The 18,341-nt window shown below is 38.6% G+C and overlaps 1 protein-coding gene across 3 annotated transcripts in view; it reads right to left on the minus strand.

Annotated features, from left to right (window-relative positions):
* Positions 1 to 2,572: 2,572 nt before the first annotated feature.
* Positions 2,573 to 18,341, minus strand: part of LOC132389229 (poly(A) polymerase type 3-like) — a 69,446-nt gene continuing 53,677 nt past the window's right edge. Inside the window, exons 13-23 of one of the 3 annotated variants that reach the window (XM_059961719.1) lie at positions 16,325 to 16,378; positions 15,597 to 15,716; positions 15,286 to 15,395; positions 14,318 to 14,439; positions 13,061 to 13,182; positions 12,064 to 12,173; positions 10,114 to 10,319; positions 9,095 to 9,199; positions 8,668 to 8,745; positions 8,449 to 8,505; positions 2,573 to 7,070 (exon numbers count right to left, since the gene is read on the minus strand). In XM_059961719.1, the coding sequence (XP_059817702.1) occupies positions 6,975 to 7,070; positions 8,449 to 8,505; positions 8,668 to 8,745; positions 9,095 to 9,199; positions 10,114 to 10,319; positions 12,064 to 12,173; positions 13,061 to 13,182; positions 14,318 to 14,439; positions 15,286 to 15,395; positions 15,597 to 15,716; positions 16,325 to 16,378 (1,180 nt within the window). In that variant the 3' untranslated portion in view covers positions 2,573 to 6,974. Of the gene's footprint in view, positions 7,071 to 8,448; positions 8,506 to 8,667; positions 8,746 to 9,094; positions 9,200 to 10,113; positions 10,320 to 12,063; positions 12,177 to 13,060; positions 13,183 to 14,317; positions 14,440 to 15,285; positions 15,396 to 15,596; positions 15,717 to 16,324; positions 16,379 to 18,341 lie in introns of those variants that run through there. The other 2 variants (XM_059961709.1, XR_009510462.1) reach the window with 2 other exon arrangements.

Below are 18,341 nucleotides of genomic sequence, written 5' to 3' on the forward strand. Positions count from 1 at the left end.
TCCTAAAGATTCATTTACAGTAAGCTCCCTAATAAGATCTGGGTTATTACACAACACCCAATCTAAGATGGCTTTTCCCCAAGCAGGCTCAAGCACAAGATGTTCTAAAAAGCCATCTCATAGGCATTCAACAAACTCCCTCTTGTCTAACACCAACCTGATTTTCCCATTCCCCTTGCATATTGTCGTCCCCATTACAATTGTGACATGACCCTTATTACATATCTTTTCTAGTTCTCTTTGCAATCTCAACCCCACATCTTGGCTATTATTTGGTGGCCTATGTGTGATTCGTATGTTTTTTTTTACCCTTGCAGTTTCTTAACTCCTCCCACAAAGATTGAACATTCTCTGACCCTGTCACCTCTTCCTAAAGATGTAATTCCATCTCTTACCAAGAGAGCTATACCATCACTTATGCCTTCCTGCCTGTCCTTTTGACACAAAGCATATCCTTTGATGTTAAGCTCCCAACTATGGCCTTCTTTCAGCCATGACCTGTGATGCCCACAGTGTCATACTGACTAATCTCTAATTGCACCACGGTTTTGCCCACTTCATTCCGAATGCCACGAACATTTAAGTACAGCAGCTTCAGTCCTGCATTCTTGGTCATGTCCTCAGACCCTGTACGGGAGTATTTGCAGATATTTTTAATCTCTACTTTAATCTGTGGTTCCCACCTGCTCTAAAACAGCCATCATTCCAGTACCTAAAATAATGTACCTTAATGACTATTGTCCAGTGGTTCTGACATCCACTTTCATGAAGTATTTCAAGGCTGGTTATGGCATATATCAACTCCAGTCTCCCAGACGTCAACACATTGCTTTTGGCCTACCACCCCAACAAGACCCCAAGCTGACACCCAGCTCTATTGCCCTACAGTCTGGACATCTGGTTGACAATAAGCAATAGACAGGCATTGGTGTCTTTACTAGAACTCCAAGAAAACTCATCTCCAAAATCCTAGACTTAGGCCTGGGGTTTTAACACCAACCTTTGCAACTGAATCGTTGACTTCTTGACCATCAGGCTGCAATCGGTAAGGATGAGTAGCTTCACTTCCACCACATGGCCAGATTCCGCCCTAATGCCGTTTAGAAATTTGCAGATGACACTGAGTACTAAACTAAGTTTTAATTAAGGAGTCATAGAGTACAGAAAGGAGATAAGGAGCCCAGTAACATGGTGTCATGACAATTGCCTCACCCTCAATGTCAGCAAAAAAGTTGATCATTGACTTTAGGTAGGGGATGGTGCACATGCTCCTGTTTACATCAGTGATGCTGAGGTCATGAGGGTTAAGAACCTCAAGTTTTTATAAGTGAATATACTAATAACCTGTTCTGATTCAAGTACACAGACACCATAGCCAAGAAAGTGTACCAGGACCTCTACTTCCTCAGGATGCTAAAGAAGTTTGGGATGCCCCCTTAACCCTCATCAATTTTTATCTTACCACAGAATATAATAATAAACCAGTTTGTCAAAATCAACAGCATTGATAGTTTCAATACATTGGCAATAATTCCTTGTCCTTGCAATATATCAGATAACTTGCCTGAAAAGTTAGAGTTAGAAGTAGGGCACAAGAGATGGTGACATGGCTGATGTCCATGTTGTTGGTGGAGCTTGGACTTTACCTGGTGCACTTGTAATTAGCAAGTAAAGGCAAACACAGCTAAAGTAATGTACCCAGAGAAGAAAACAGCTGGGCTGGGGTTGGTAAAACATTTTTTAAAAAGTTAAGTGTGAAGACTGGGTCAGGAATAGGCTTTCCCGATAAGTGAAGACAGACAAATGTGAAATGTCTTCAACTGTGAACTCCAACAAAACAGAGAAATCACTGATCACAGACACAAAGTACATTGCAGATGCTGGGGTCAAAGCAACATGTACAACATGCTGAACAAACTCAGCAGGTCAGGCAGCATCCGTGGAAACAGTCAATGTTTTGGGCTGAGACCCTTCATCAGCCCCAACCTGCTGAAGTTCCTCCAGCATGTTCTACTGATCAGAGAACCATACTTGCAGAGGAACTTGTACAATTCTGCAGTGGCCTGGTGCACCATATAGTTATACTTAATTGTATATCTTAATTGTAGTGTAATTGTAATTGTATATCTTAATTGTAGTGCGTACTGCAAAGAAAACTGCACACCAAGTTCCATAACACATTAACTTAATAAAGAAGACAGCTCATGGCACTGAAGCATCTGCCTACATTTGGAGATACAAGAGTCTGCAAGTACTGCAATTTGCCACAATGAACGAAAATGCTAGAGAAACCCAAGTAGCATCTATCGAAAGCAATGAACAGTCAATGTTTCTATCTGAACTTTTGTCCAGATGAAGTGTCGCATCAAGAAATATCAACTGACCATTTCCCCCCCCCAAGGAAGCTGCCTGACCTGCTGAGTTCCTCTGATGTTTAGTGTTTAACCTATATTTTGAGCATGATTCTGGAATAAGTCTCAAACTCACATTCTTCAGACTTCCGAGTCACGGCTAAGACCGCAGCCAAGCCAAAACCCGAGCACGTCACTCAAAGAACTCACACATCACTTAGTTCTGTGCTGCATTTTTATTTTTTTATTTTAAATGAAGAAATACATCTCTATACAAAATAGCTTTTGAAAATTACTAGTGTACAGACACTATGAAAAAAAAAACAGAACTCCATCTGTGAGCCGCAGAGTACAGCTTGCGAAAGCAACAGTTAAACTGTGAGGAAGGAAAAACTATGACTAGTTCACCAACAATGAAAAAAGTTAGTTTTAGCACTCTTCTTGGCAGAACACTAGGTGCATTCACATGAAAGCTTTTAAAGTTCTTGCTTGTCCACAAATAGCCCACCCAACCACAACCCGGTATTACTTCACATTCAGGCAGATGAACAGAAACATTTTGATTCCTGAAAATGACTGTTGCAACATGTTTTCTTTCAATTCCATAAAAGCCAGTTATCAATCACCCTGCTAAATGAGAACAGGTCAATACAGCACCATTTTATATTCGAATAAAAAAAATGCTGGTTTACAAGGGTCTTCAGCTGCAGTTAATGTGCTTTAACTGTCATGCATGTGCTCCCATGGGGAAAACCAGCAGCTTAGCACACAATGGCATTCAAAAAGATAACAGTTAAAGATCTTAATATAGATGGCTCAAACAGATTGAAAACAGAACACTGGTGAAAGGCCCAAGCAGATGTTGTACCTAACATCGAGCTGCTGCCGCCATGTTAAAATCTAAGTCTTATTCAATTTCCCATCTAGTCACTAAAAGAAAGTCCAAAGATGGGTAAATGGGTCAACTATGATGGGTATAAACAACCTGTATGATTATCTTTCTAGGAATGTTTGGAATTACAGCTTTAGCTTTAATGTGAGCTAAAGTTGGTGGTGGTGGTGGTGGTGGTTGTGGGCTGTTGGAGAGAATCTTATTTTGTTTATTGCAAATGCACCTGAATAGGAAGTAAGCTTAAGGGCTCATCAGCCTGGCACTCATCAATGCCATGCACTTGTGCGTATGAACCCTGACATTCCTGAGACCTTCACATAACTGCCGCAAACCCACACTTACAAGTGCATCTCATATTGCAATTCAAATGGCACAATGGATATATGCCAAAAAGTCATCCCTGCCATACACTTGTTTTCTGCACATCAAGATTTCTTCTCAATCCAATTTCTTAGGATATTAATAATAAAATTAAGAGGATCCCTGATGATGTTAGTTATGGGTCTCTTCAAAAAAAAAAGATAATGTCTTTTTGCACAAAAAAATTCCTCAGACATTACAATATGCAATAGGCTACAATGCAAGCACTTTCTTGGTTAGTCAGCATTCATTTCATTACTCCTACATAAAATTAATTGAGCAACTCTCTTCCTACTACGGACATGCAACGAGACTGGATAGCTCTTTGACAGGCAAAGATCAGGCTACCCAGGCTTTTTTTTTCAATGCTCTGAATACAAAATCTGCTGCATTTATTCTCTACTGCATTTAAAAGAGGTGGCCTTTATCAGCAAAGGCTAATGTAGTCCTTCATTCAGAAAATGCATGTTCCTAACCCATTTTCTTACTTTTTTAATCAATTTTTTTTCCTTTTCCTATAACTTTGAATCTCTCTGGCCCACCACAGTCCAGCCACTACAGGAAAGCAGAGGATGGAAGGAGCTGACTGCATGTCTGCCGTCAGAGGAAATCACAATGAAGAACTCCAATTCAATGGCTGTCTAGCTGTAAGAGCACAATCATAGCTGCTTCTATCTTTATTATACAACCGCTCATTCTCACCAAAGGAGCTGCTGTCAGATAGAAAGCAAACCTAAACAGGTGTTTCTAAATACCACTAGAATCGCTAGTGGCAGAAACACCGATTTCAGCATAAATCATTAACTACCATTTATAAATAAATTGGTAGAGATGAGTCAGTCAGAATAAAAGGAAGGCTCTATTTCTTGCAGAGACTGCATTGGTCAATTACCAGAAAATTTCAAATGGCTCCTTTCATTGGAACAGTGCTCTCTCCCTACCACCCGTTTGAACAAAAATCTTGGCAGTCCACCATGCATATAAAAACATGGAATAATTTACAAAATATTACAGTTTAGTAAATGACCTGATGATTTTTTAAGCCCATTTGAATTATCGTACATTCAAAGTTTTAAAAAAATTGGGGAAAAAAACCTTAAAAAATTAGTAAACTTGGAACATAGGCAACTGAGTTATACAATAAATAATTCTGCAAAGATAGATAACTCAGCTCTGCCAGAGTGAGTCAACCATTTCACAATTATTTCAACTGCCCACATTTCAAGTTTAATGAGGTTTGCAAATGCATTACCTTTTTAGTTAACAGTATAGTCTCACTCTTAGGGTCTCTGCATGGGATAGAGATGTGATGTTAAAAGGGTGGTCCTCATGTTTATAAATTAAAATAGAATCAAAACTATAAAATGTTAGTACTTTCAAAAGCACTTCTCAGACAAAAGTTTACAATATTGCAAAGCTCACTCTTGTTTTTAATAAACTGATGAAAAATAGTTTCAAGTATTATAGTCAATGAAAACACAAAGGATTCAATTCATGGAGGAAATCCTCCATCAACTCATTAAAAACTTGAGCACTGGAGTTTTACAACGGAGAACCAGAGATAATAACACCTTGCGGTCCGCAGATGATGTACCCAGACTGACAATAAGTGAAATAGTTTAGACTGAGCTAACAACCAACCTGTTCATGTCAAGCAACTCAAATTCAGGCATGGCTAAGCATGAATCATATGTGCTATTATTTTGCAATTAAAAAAAAATTAAATCCAAGTGTGACTGGCTTACAGAACTCCCTTTACTATAATTTTATTTTGCAAGTGCAAGCCTGTCTCCAAAAAATATGAATCTTAATAGTAGCTGTAATGTTACTGTGCTGTATTGATGCATTAAATTTGAGAAAGAGTCTGTTTTCCTGACATGCTGCCATTATGTATCTCAATGCTGACATAATACATCCTGGATCATAGAATTAATAAGACTTTCCCTTCATACAGTTATGTGACAGACTTTGATATACTTGGCATCACATGCCTACAGAACATTCACCCCCACAGACTTTGCCTTGAAGATTTAAAAAAAGATAAGCTTTGGAGGACAAACAAGAATTTTTTTGTTGTTGTACCAATCCAAAGAAGAAAGTTTTAGTCTTTAAAAAATATAACATTTCTCATGGTAGTTTTAAGGAAAAGAAAGAATCGCTGGCATGCTAGGGATATGCAGTGGAACTGTCCATGGTCAAATGGATCAAGGTAAACAACTCTATTTCAAAACAGCAGAATCCTAGCTGAACAAGGTGAATCCTAAATCCAGTTTGGCATGCTTCATGTATGCATTTGGGCCATGCAGTTTGCAGAACCATGTACCATGCAGAAGCACAAAGTTTACTTTTTACAAGCAGGTAAAGTTCACCCAAGAGTCTCAATGTCAAATATAATTGCATTCAATCAATGTCAAATATGGATGAGTTTTACACTAGATTGAAAATTGGCTGGGAAGTGTTTTAATGTTGGTTAAGCGGTTATTCATCCTAGTGGCAGTAGATCTCGAACCCTATCCATTTAGGTATGATCTGAAACCAGCTTCAAATTGAAATGTTCAGTATCTTAACATGACACCTTCCAGTCATGAACCAACCAACAAAACTTTAATTTTAAGACAACCCATTCCTGACAGCGGCACAAACTAGAAGTCAAATCAGTATCTAACTCCGCAAAAATCAGCATACGAAGAATAAAAACTGAGGAATAGCAGCAGCCTTTGTCCCCTTTCCTGGTGCAAGGTGCACCAGGAACAAAACTCTCATTTCACGTTTTTGCTTGAATGAATCATCTGGATCAAAGAAGATTAGTGCTCTGATATCAATAATGGGATGTCCCAGTATAAGGGTCCTTCCATACTGAATCTCCCTCAATACCACCACTATCCTAAATTCGCAAGTAATGCCCATATGATGAACAATTGGTCAACAAAAACAATTTTAAAAACCTTTACACAATTGCAGGCAGTTTAAGAGCAAAAGTAACAGAAAGTGGGGGGGAGGGGGGAAAGGTTCTTGGAAAAAACTGTTTCAACTAACATAACTGTTGCCAACACATCAGCAGTACTCCGCCAAGATGCACTCGCTGCATGACCAGTCAGTCCGCAGTGCATCCATATCACTGGTCGAGTTCTACCAGACTCCAGATTCGACAATGATCAAGTCTTTGAGGACATGTTTAAAAAAAAATCTACAGCCTTTATCGTCCAACTTCACCATTTACCACCATCACCTTTGTCCAAAGAACGTTTTAAAATGTTTCCATGGAGGAATCTGCAGCCAGCAAACAGATGATAACTCTTCCCATAGGTATTCATTCTGTGCATGTGCATGCACGTCTTTCATGTTCTATGGCCCCAGGAGTGGTAACAATTTTACCGATTCAGCCTCAGCTTTATTGAATTTTTAACTACTGGAATAGGGTTTACAGGAAGGGAGGAGACATCAGAAAGTTCTGTGCTTGTTGGTTCCTGTGTACAAAAAGAAAATATGTAGTTCATACATCAATGCAATAATAATGCTCTTAAGCTGAACATCTGGAAGTCTTCAATATAGACAACAGATACTAAAACATGATTGATGTAGACCACACGACAATCCCTATCAACAGATTTTATTGCAACTATCAAGCATCTTACTAAAACTTTTTATACATCTCCACTATGTTGCTGGACAGTGTATGCCACGCATCGAAAGGTAAAGCACCTATACTGCTGATTCACTTTTTTTCTGACCTTGAAGGTACTGGATTAATGTTTGTATAATTTATCAGGCATGCTTAGAATATAGAACAGTACAGCAGAGCCCTCGGCCTATGACATTGGGCATTGCAAACTTTATTTATCTGTAATCTCTATTCAACTTTCAAGCTTAACATGAGGGAAACACAAGCTAATGTTGCGATCTGTTGTGTAGCGAAGCAAGATGAATTAACAGCCAAGAGCTGCCAGGTATTAGCAACTCGCTGGTAGCAGTTAGAATAGCAAGATGAGAATGGCGTATAGTTATTAAGGAAACAAAAAATAGTTTGGTTAGTTCAGACAAACAATGGTTAACTAGGAACTATATAGAGGTTACAGTTTTGATTATTAGTATGATTTGTGTTAGGACTGATAAAGGAAAGTACTGCGGCTTCTAACTGAGAGTGAAGAATTAAAAGAGTCATGGTTGCTAACTCCTGCCGATGTTCCTAGTTATTGTTATTGCTTCATACAGCACTACAACAAAGAAGCAGCCCTTTTGGCCCATCTAGTCTGTGCTGAACTATTGTTCTTGCTAGTCCTATTGACCTGCAGCTGGACTACATCCCTTCATGCCCTTCCCATCCATGTACTTATCCAAACTTTTCTTAAACGTTGCAGGTAAATCCACATCCATCACTTCACATTTGCATGACCCTCTGAGTGAAGAAGCTCCCTCAGGCTCCTCTTAAACATTTCACCTTTAACCCATGACCTCTAGTTCTTGTCTCAACCAACCTCAGTGGAAAAAGCCTGCTTGCATTTACCCTATCTGTACCCTTAATAATTTTGTTTACCTCTATCAAATCTCCTGCACTGCAGGGAATAAAGCCCTAACCTATTCAACCTTGCCCAATAACGTAGTTAGGTTATGTATGTACTTGTATTCTCCAGCAAATATCCCCATTGTTACAACGCCCACCAAAACTCATTGTGTTCACCCAAATGAAAAACTGCCATTTAACCAACACTGGTCAAGCTTGCTTTGGGAAAATGCAGTCCCATCAGGAATTGGTGCTTTCAGAAAGAACATCAACATTTGTCCCCATTCAGTTGCAAAGTTAGCAACGTAGCTAATAAATTCTAATGAACATCGTTAATAACTTGCCTGTGAGACCGAAGTCTTGGATTGGGTTGGCAGCGTCTTTTCTTCAGACTCAGTATCCTGCACCAAAAAAAATGCAAATTATGGACCACTTATCCAAAATATATGGAAGTTTTCTTAAAAGACACTTGTTCATTTTCATTTGTTCTTTTCATAATTTGTGGGAAGTGGTCAAGAAATTAAAATTCAACAATAAGCATTCTACTGGAAATTGCATCTTACCTTCACATTTTCATCAATTTTTTTCTCACAAATAGGACTTGTTGAACAGTCACCATGCTCCTTCACAGAGGCAGATCCCTAGCAAATATGAAACATTCATACAAAGATGACTGATTCTGTTTTTATAATTTGTAACTTAATTTAGACTAATTAAAAATGACTTATCTGGGGACTAAAAAATTTCATGCCCTTTCATTGAATAAAAAAAATTTACATTTGTACCACCCTCTGCACAAAGACCGGTGAGCAAATCAAATGCATGACTGACAAGATAAAGACTCATTGCAAGGGACAAAGATAGCAAATGGGATTATTTAAGTATAAATAGATAGTTTTTCTCCTTGGAAAGACAAGTCAGGAGGAACCAAGTATGAAGTTATATAAAATAAATGCAAATATTTAATACCCCATAGAGAAATCAACTTACATCCAACTTTTTTCTCTTTGGTGAGCCTTCAGTTATCTGTGTAGATGTTCTCTTTAAACCTTTTGATAGATTCTGATCCACTGGTACCCCATTTGTTGCAGGTTCCTAAAGAATAAACATGAGAGATTAGTTGGCTGATCATTGTTTCTCCTTGAAGAGTTATCATTTGTAAAACTACTCTTTTAAAATAAATAAAACAACACTCTATCTGGGGCTACAAAACCATATACTTCTCTTGTGGCAATTACCTATACATTTACATGGCAACATAAGAGAAATTAGGAATGTTACTAACATATGGTGGTTTTAAAATCCGCTTAATGGAAGCGGGAGATGAAAGGGTTTATTAAGGTAAAAATTGGAGGCTTCAATGTACAAAGAACATTGGACCAATCACATTCCTAATTAACATTTATATAATTCTCAATTAACCAACCTTAAATTTATGTGCAACATCAATTTAGCAGATTAATACCATTTTATCACCCTATTGAAAGCGAAAGCTAGTAGAAAATAACCTCCAACTTAAAGCAAGTTATGATATTGAGGACAACAATGGGAGTGACAAACTGAGTCTGTGATGAGAGCTCAGATACACTTCTGAGTTTTTATTCTGTTAACCTTGCACATTAATTGAAAATGTATGGTTTATCAGTCTAATTGCATCTCTTTAGATATCTTTGTTTGAAAGTAATAGTTTCAAATTCCTGTATTTGCTTTAGTAAATCAAGTGGTGCACTTTTGAATGTAATGTAGAGCTTGGTCTGTGCAAGATGAAAATAAGCAGCTAGGTAACAGTTTAACAAGCAGCAAAACAATAACATTCTGTGAGGTATAAAGTCATCACAACTAGCAAATTTTTTATCACCCATTTCCCCTCCCTCCAAAAATTCAGATATTGTCTTTCCCCAATACAAACTTTCTGTATCACTGAGTAAAAGCACTAAGAAAATAACTGAAAAGGTACTTTAGACTTTTAAACTGTGGTTGAAAATGAACAGAACTACAAATGCAGAGACCTCAGCCTTTGCAGAATCATTTGCAGCAGGTGATGTTGGTCTCTTCCCTACAGAGGTGGTGGTAATGGATGCCTTTGGCGTTGAACTTGCAGGCTGACTGCTGACGTATGTGGATGAAACCAGGATGACTGCTGATTTTGGCTGCTCAGTAGAAGCTGATACAGGAGAGGCATGAGGAATGTGGTCACTGGATGATGCAGCTGCACCTAGAAGCCAAAAACAAAGTTATTTATCTATCCATTTAAAAGTGATGACATTGTTCATGCAGGAGCTGTATTCCAGAACTAGATTAGCTTATTGTCAGTGCAAGACATGCAAGTTGCCGGAAGGTAATAGGTGAAGCCAGGTGAGTGGGGGAGGGGGAATGAAGCAAGCTGGGAGGTGATAGGAGGAAAAGGAAAAGGGCCGAAGAAATAATCTGATAGGAGAGGAGAGTGGACCATGGGAGAAAGGGAAACGGGAGGGGCACCATGGGGAGATGATAGGCAGGTGAGGAGTAAAGGAGAGGTAAAAGGGGAGCCAGAGCAGGGAAGTGAAGGAGGAAGTTGGTAAGTTGGGGGGGGGGGGGGGAATCACCAGAAGTCAGCTAAATCAATGTTCATGCTATCAGGTTGGAGGTTATCTAGATGGAATACAAGGTGTTGCTTCTCTAACCTGAGAGTGGCCTCATCATGGCAGCTGAGGAGGCCGTGGACCGATATTTTGGAATAGGAATGGGGAATGGAATTAAAATGGTTGGCCACCAGGAAATCCAGCTTCTTGGTATGGAGCTTGACAAAGCAGTCCCCCAGTCTACATCAGGTATCATCAAAGTAGAGGAAGCCGCGTGGGGAGCACTGGATATAATAGGCAACCCCTAAAGAGTCACAGGTGAAGTGTTACCTCACCTGGAAGGACTGTTTGGGACCATAACTGGAGGTGAGGGAGGAGATGAATGGGCAGATGCAGCTCTTCTCTCACTTGCAATGGTAAGTGCCAGATGGGAGAATAGAGGTAATGGACAAATGGGCAAGAGTCACAAAGGTAGCAATCCTTGCAGAAAGTGTTTAGGGTGGCAGTGGAGGGGGAAGGTGAAGATGTGCTGGGTGGTATGATTCCAATGAAGATGGCTGACGCTGTGGAGAACGATGTGCTGGATGCAGAGGCTCATGGGGTGGGAGGTTAGGACAAGCGGAACTCTATTCCTGTTAAGGTGGCAGGAAGATGGGGTGAGGGTGGATATTCGGAAAATGGAAAAGATGTGGGTGAGGGCAGCATCAACATTGGAGGAAAGAAAACATCACTCTTTATTGTCATATACAGCAGGGTGCAAATAAGCTCATTTGCACAAAGCTCACTGTATACATAGCAATAATAAACAGGTGTAAAAGAAAAAAAATGAGTAAAGATTGCAGTGCTAAAAGAAACACTGAAGTGGCAATGAGCGAGTGAGATAGAATAAGGGTCTGAGATTGTGGCACCACCAGGAAGAAGGTGTGAAAGAGCCTGATTGCTGCTACAAAGAGCTGTTGTTAAGCCTGCAATCCAGTTGGAATAGAGCAGAAACTGCTATAACACCATAATTACAGTGTGAACTGGACAGCAACCTTAGCCAACTGCAAAGATGCAGTTAAACAAGGAATTAGAAGTCGTTGAGAATGATGCCATGTATTTTCTGTGCAAAATGAAACATTTAGATCGCACATGGCCTTCCAATATGACATTTCCTTCCTCCAAGACTGCTCATAAGCTAAAATATTATTTCAGACAGAAGTCAAATTCTCCACTGCAAGTGTAATTCCTTAATATAATCAAAGTAAACAGACTGATTGAATAACATTGTTTCCAGACTGGAGACAAAGACTTGGCATTTTGTATTTAGGTTCATGGTTTAAAGTTATCCCAAATCCCCAAATAAATTCCTTCACTCAAATTGTCCCCAGTAAATAAATTGAAAGAGCTGCTGCTTACCCTCTGTGTTGGAAATGGAATTTCCTTTGGAAAAGATGGCTTCCAATTCCACCTGGGATTCAAAACTCGGAACACTGATCACATTCACTGTTGACGCAGCAGTAACAGGACTGCTGAAGGTGAGAAGGGGGTAAAAATTGAAGAACATTTAATGTAGCTAAGAAGATAGGGAAAAACTCAGAAATTATCTTTGCAATTTTTCCTCTAATCCTGATCAGTTTTACTTTAAATTTTCAATACAAGCCAACCCTGGGTAAAAAAAAAGGGGCTCCAATTTCTTCAGATGGCCACAAGTCAATTTTGTCCTTAAGCCTAAAAGCACACAAAAATCACTCCATATGGTAACCATACCTCCAAAATATTGTAATGAATGGCATTAAAAATCCACAAAATTGATAGGAAAGGACAATTATTTAAACTGCAGAGGGAAAAACTAATCTTGCTGTTGTTCATAGGAAAGAACACACATGTATGACAGATTTTTGAACACAATATTACGGGTGCTTATTTATATGCAAAGATGTTCTTAAGTCAAGCATTTGAAACATGGGGACATCCTAAATATCAATGTCCACAACACCAACAAGCAACTTTTAAGGCAGGGGTTCCCAATCTGGGGTCCATGGAACCTTCATTTAATTGTAGCAGTCAATGGCATAAAATGATTGGGAACCCCTGCTTTAAGGACTAAAGATGGAAGTTTGCAACCTATGCCTCAAACTTAAAATCACCCAGTGTTCTTTGAATGTTTCTACTTCAAATGATTGATTTGATCTATTCTTCTATTAGTAAATGGAATCCTTTCCTACCAGATCATGATATTTTAGCCAACACGTCAGCAACTCTGCACAACTGTGCCCCTTCAATCCCAGTTAACTTGCATCAGTTTTGTAAATGGAGTTTGTATTAAATTTTATTAATTATTAAATATTCTGGATGTATTTGCAAAGAGAACATTACTAATTGTTTTGGGAAGAAAAAGTGACATCAACGTTACCTCTGTGGACTGTTGGCATTCTGTAACGGACTAGAAGGCACTAGCAGGCTGTGATCACTGTCCAGTGAGGCTTCCATGCTATTTTCATCTTCACAGTTGGCTTTGTTCCCCTCCAGTGAATGCTTAGGGTGAAAAATAAATTTAAAAATTAATTGCTCCATAGAGATCTAAATTTGTTGATACATTCTCCATCAGCAGTTTGTATAGCAACAAATCAGAGCGGAATGCACTAACTATTTGACAAGGGTCATGGTAATTTTCCTCTCAGGATGTGGACAAAAGCCTCCTCATTAGTGTTTCCTCTGAGGACACAGGATAGTTACAAGTTTAGCCCCAAACATGACCAGAATTATTCTGAAAACTAGGGATTCTCTAGATCCTGAAAATTCAGAGTAGCACACATAGAATGCTGGAGAGACTCAATAGTCAGGCAGCATCTGTGGAGAGGAATAAGTAGTCGACATTTTGGGCTGAGACCCTTTACCAGGACTCATTCTGAAACGCTGTTTCACTTCTCAACAAAAACTGCTGCACTGAAAAAGTATAAATTTCTCTCTTTCCCTAGAAGTTAATTCAAATGGCTATCAAAATGTTTGCTGTCATCAGTTAGTCCCTTTGGGGCACAGGCTCATGCCACTATCTTCCACTTTGACCAGAGCTCTATAATGGGGAAAAAGAAATCAAACCCACACATTCCACAGGGAGAACATACACACTCCTTATAGATGGAGTCGGAAATGAACTCCGATACCCTGGGCTGTAATTGTGTCACGCTAACTGCTATAATAATTCTGCTCCTATGTCTTATGGTCATTAATGGAACAACCGTCTACTAAACAACAGTTATAACAGTATATGCAAAGTTAGCAATTACCTTTGGGCATTACTAACCTCTAACTGTAACTTTTAAAAGCATTTTTATGATGTAAAAGTTCTTAATGTTTATAGTCTTGCAATGCCAACACTTCAATTATGAGACAATAAAATCAATGAATAACTTCAAGATTTACATTGATCAGATTTATAAATTGCAGGTGTGTGTACAAGCTTCTTGTAATATACCTTGCCAAAAGTTTTCAATTTTATTTACAAGAAAAGAAGATACCAAGAAGACATTAATTCACTTGAAAAGAAGATACCAAGACATTAATCATGTTGCACATCTGACTGTAATGCTAGATCACAAGACCAAGAGACATAGCAGCAGAATTAGGTCATTCAACCTATGAGTCTGCTCTGCCATTCCAATAATATTACCTTTTTCTTTTTTTGCTGAACATAACTGGGTAGGAGGAGATGGAGCTGCTTCCTTTTCACATGCATTGCTGCTATCCTCATATCCGTTTCAAACATTTTGCTGTTCATTGCTTGTCTGTAAACTGTAAAGGCAGGGAAGTTATTGTCACTCGTTTACATATCAATCAACTCTCCTTTCCTTCATCAAAGGCTTCCAATTTCTCTTGATACAAATTTCCCGAACACAGAAGCCAAACCTTCAAACAGCAACGGCAAAGGTGTGCAAGTACATTACCGCAAAATGTTTCAGGTTCAAATGAGTTGAGATTGAAACAACAGTTACCCACATGAAAATGAATCTTAAAGTAGTATGTGGTGACATATATATACACTTTGATAATAAATCTACTTTGAACTTTGAAGGAAACATTCAAAAATCAGAAGGATCAGTGTCAAACCCAAGGTTTGAAGATTCAGAAAGAGACACATCTGGTCCTGGTGAACAATAACAGCAACAAATCAACCATGGGCAAGCGTGACCATGAATATGACATTCAAAACCCGCTTTGCAGCATAACTATAAACCTTACTGTGAGACTTAAAGAACATGACAGCTTTTGGCAAGTGGGACAATAAACTTCTATTTTGACTGAAGCACAGCCAGATCAAAACACAGGCCAATGGAACAATGTTGAGGGGCTCTTATTAAATATTGACACCCTTGTCTCCAAAGTCAGTTTCATTTACACTTAACAGATCCCAAAATGATCTGATTATAAATGCAGTAAGCTTTCGACAGAGCCATTATTCAATGCTAAAGTGCATGGAATCTGCAGTTAAAATACTGCAGATAAACAAATAAAATTGTACTGAAGCATCAATGAAGCAAAGTAATTCTTGTACCTCTTCTCCAAAAGCAATATTAAAAATACCGAAATCACCTTGTATCAGTAGTCACAGTACTCTCCCAAAAAAGCAAACATTCTTACCAGTATCTGTGAATGACTGAATGTCATATGTCAGGTCAACACTCAGGTTTTCACTGTTTTCCACTTTCTTAAAGACTATCCCAATGACCCACATGGTACTGAATTCATCTCTGAGGGAGAAAAAGGGTACACTGCAGTGGGATACATGAGCATTTGTAAATAAAAGAGCAAACATAATGAATTTTCCTTCTCAAACTTTTAGCACTGCTTGAGGCTCATTTTGCTTTTTTTTTCTCTGGTTCATTGACCACTTGAAACAAAACCAAATTACAATCCTAAAAGTAAAATTGCAAACAGATGAAATTACTCACTTCTCAGGGTTGTCCTTTGGAGCTGGGAATGATTGTGGATTAACATGAGCCAGAGTAATAAACTCATTCTTTTCTAAGCTGCTAATTAGAATTCGGATTTTAGACTCCACCAATCCCACCCTAAAATCAAGAAAAAGTTAATAAATGAAGATTTCCAGAAAACTATATATGGTAGTACACTTTGGCAAGGTTTGAAAGAAGTAAAACCAGGCTGCTTACAAAGAGGGGACATCCATGGACTGAGACCTATACAGGAACTAAATATGAGAGGAATCGAATAAAAAGCCTGCATTTATACTGCATAATACCATGCCTCTGAAGCTAAGTATGTCTAAATAGCATGGGGCAGCACGGTAGGATTGGATAGTTTAACACATTGCGGTGCCGGCAACCCTGGTTCAATTCCCACCATCGTCTATAAGGTGTTTGTAATCTCTCCCTATGACAAAGTGGATTTCTTCTGGGTGCTCAGATTTCCTCCCAAATACCAAATTAGTAGCTTAATCGGTCACTTGGCTGTAATTGAACAACACAGGTGGGCTCATTGGGCTGGAAGGGCCTGTTACTTTGCTGTTTCTATAACGAAATATGATATTGGCAATTTTAATACCACTGTTGTACCTAAACTCTGAAAGAAATGTAATGGAAAAAAATGGCTAATGGTCCTTCACTCCCATCATAGAACGAAAATACCCGACATCACTATATCCACAGCCTCTATGACTTACCATTCTAAGTGCTGTTTTTCCGTTGGGGCGCTCGCCAGTAGAACAATATAATGCCTTTGAAATGGAGAGGACAAAATTATTTTATGTATTTAATTTTTTTTAAATTAAGTATTTCAACCATGGTGTGAAATACTCACCAATCTTCAATTTACTTTATGCATTTTATAGTTTATTTCAGCTCCATTTTGCACACCTTTGGTGGATTTATAGTAATACATGGTTGAAACATGTTTAATTCTGGGTTACACGTGGACTGCAGTTCCTTTGGGAACATCATGATTTTCTAATCTCCTGTATTTGAATTCCACTTACTTTAGATAACTGTCAAGATCCTAAAAAAAACTAGTTTTGGTTAAAGGGACCTTGCAGAAAGGGGGCTCAGAGCTCAGCGAAACCAGAGATTTCTCCATCAAGAACACCAAACAACCACGTTGATGGTGCTTCATCCTGGTCCATTTGGCGGGATTGGTGCACCACTTACATCTCATGTCACAGGTGGTCAAGTCTATAGAAGAACTTAACATATCATCCCCTCAAGGCACTAGCTTGGGGTCCCCCTAAACAATTTTATCTGTCAATATATTTGTAAAATGAAAAGTAAAATAAGCTGCCTAAATCGTCTTTAACTCAACTAGTTGCACAAGGTCATGCAACTTTTCTCTTATACCCATTAGTCAACATTTGTTTGTATAGAAAGTGTCCATCACCATCAATAAAAATGAAACATAGCAATGACAAACTGAATGAGTCACATCCACCAGTTAAAGACTAAGTCATTTATTTTTAAAAGATAAGCCATATACAATGCATCATTGCTGATCACCAAGCTAAGGAATTTAGGTAACATAATGAATCAAAATTAATGACCCTTCCACCTGTGGGTTCTTGTCCTTCCAACAATACTGTGTACATTGTTTAGCCTGTCACGTCTGGGTTTGATCATTTTTAGCTTGTTTATAGCAGGGGTGGGAAAACATCTGAGGTTGACACACCAGAAGTTGAAACCTTCAAGAAACTGGACCAATACAACTTTGTCCAAAAAAATTGCTAACTGGCTGCAAGCGTAACAGAAAGAACATCTTAGCAGCAAGCACGAATTCAGCAGAACACACAGCAATCACCACCTAGTGCAAAGTTATACAATCTTTCTTTCAGCAAAGTTCAGTTTTCCACTGTTAATTTATCTGGCAACATCTTTTATGTCCAGTTATGAAAGGTGCTTTGACTTCTGAGGAATTGGGGAGAATGCATCCTTGTTTTCCATCCAGAAAAGGGGCACCCAGTTGGAGCCACTTATGAGAGGCTGGGCATTTGTTCTTTTGATTGGTCAACCTCAACAAGACGGCAGTTCCCCCTTTCATAAATTGTTGTTGCTGTTCTCGTAGTGCTGAAGTCTGTTATTTTCACTGTTATATATTAGATAACCAAACTGAGCAGAGCAATACTAAATAAACACTGGTGCTCACACATTGACACTACAAGCAAACACAAAGATTTAACTATAGTCATAAGCTACTTTATTATAACTATTGACATCACATATAGAATACTTGGTTGTGGCTATGAGCCGCAGTAAATTTCAAATTTGAGACATGACACATGGACAACATTTTGGACTTTACAAAGCAAATAGTATTGTGGAGGATCCACTTAAGGAAAATACCCATACTTGCTCCAATGATGCAGATTATTTTCTCTGTCATGTAAACTGAACACAAAATAGGATCAACTTTACCAGTATTATTCAGTACTATGAATACTGCTACCAAAGTGAAAAAGAAATTCAACTAACTGAATTAAAGTGGCTGAAATCAGTCCCAGCCTTCAACTTCAAAGTAATAGTAGAGGTAAGACAGTTAAATCGCTTTTGCTGTTTTGCTGGCATATAATCAAAGCTAACAAAATATCATTGGACACAACCGCCAAAAATCAAAGTATGAAATAAACAAAACAGAGAGGATGAACATCTGTGAATAACTACTCTCACATTATTGCTGCTGGCTTTTTTTTCCCACAT

The sequence above is a fragment of the Hypanus sabinus genome, chromosome 2, assembly GCF_030144855.1.
Source record: "Hypanus sabinus isolate sHypSab1 chromosome 2, sHypSab1.hap1, whole genome shotgun sequence".
NCBI classification, from domain to species: Eukaryota; Metazoa; Chordata; class Chondrichthyes; order Myliobatiformes; family Dasyatidae; genus Hypanus; species Hypanus sabinus.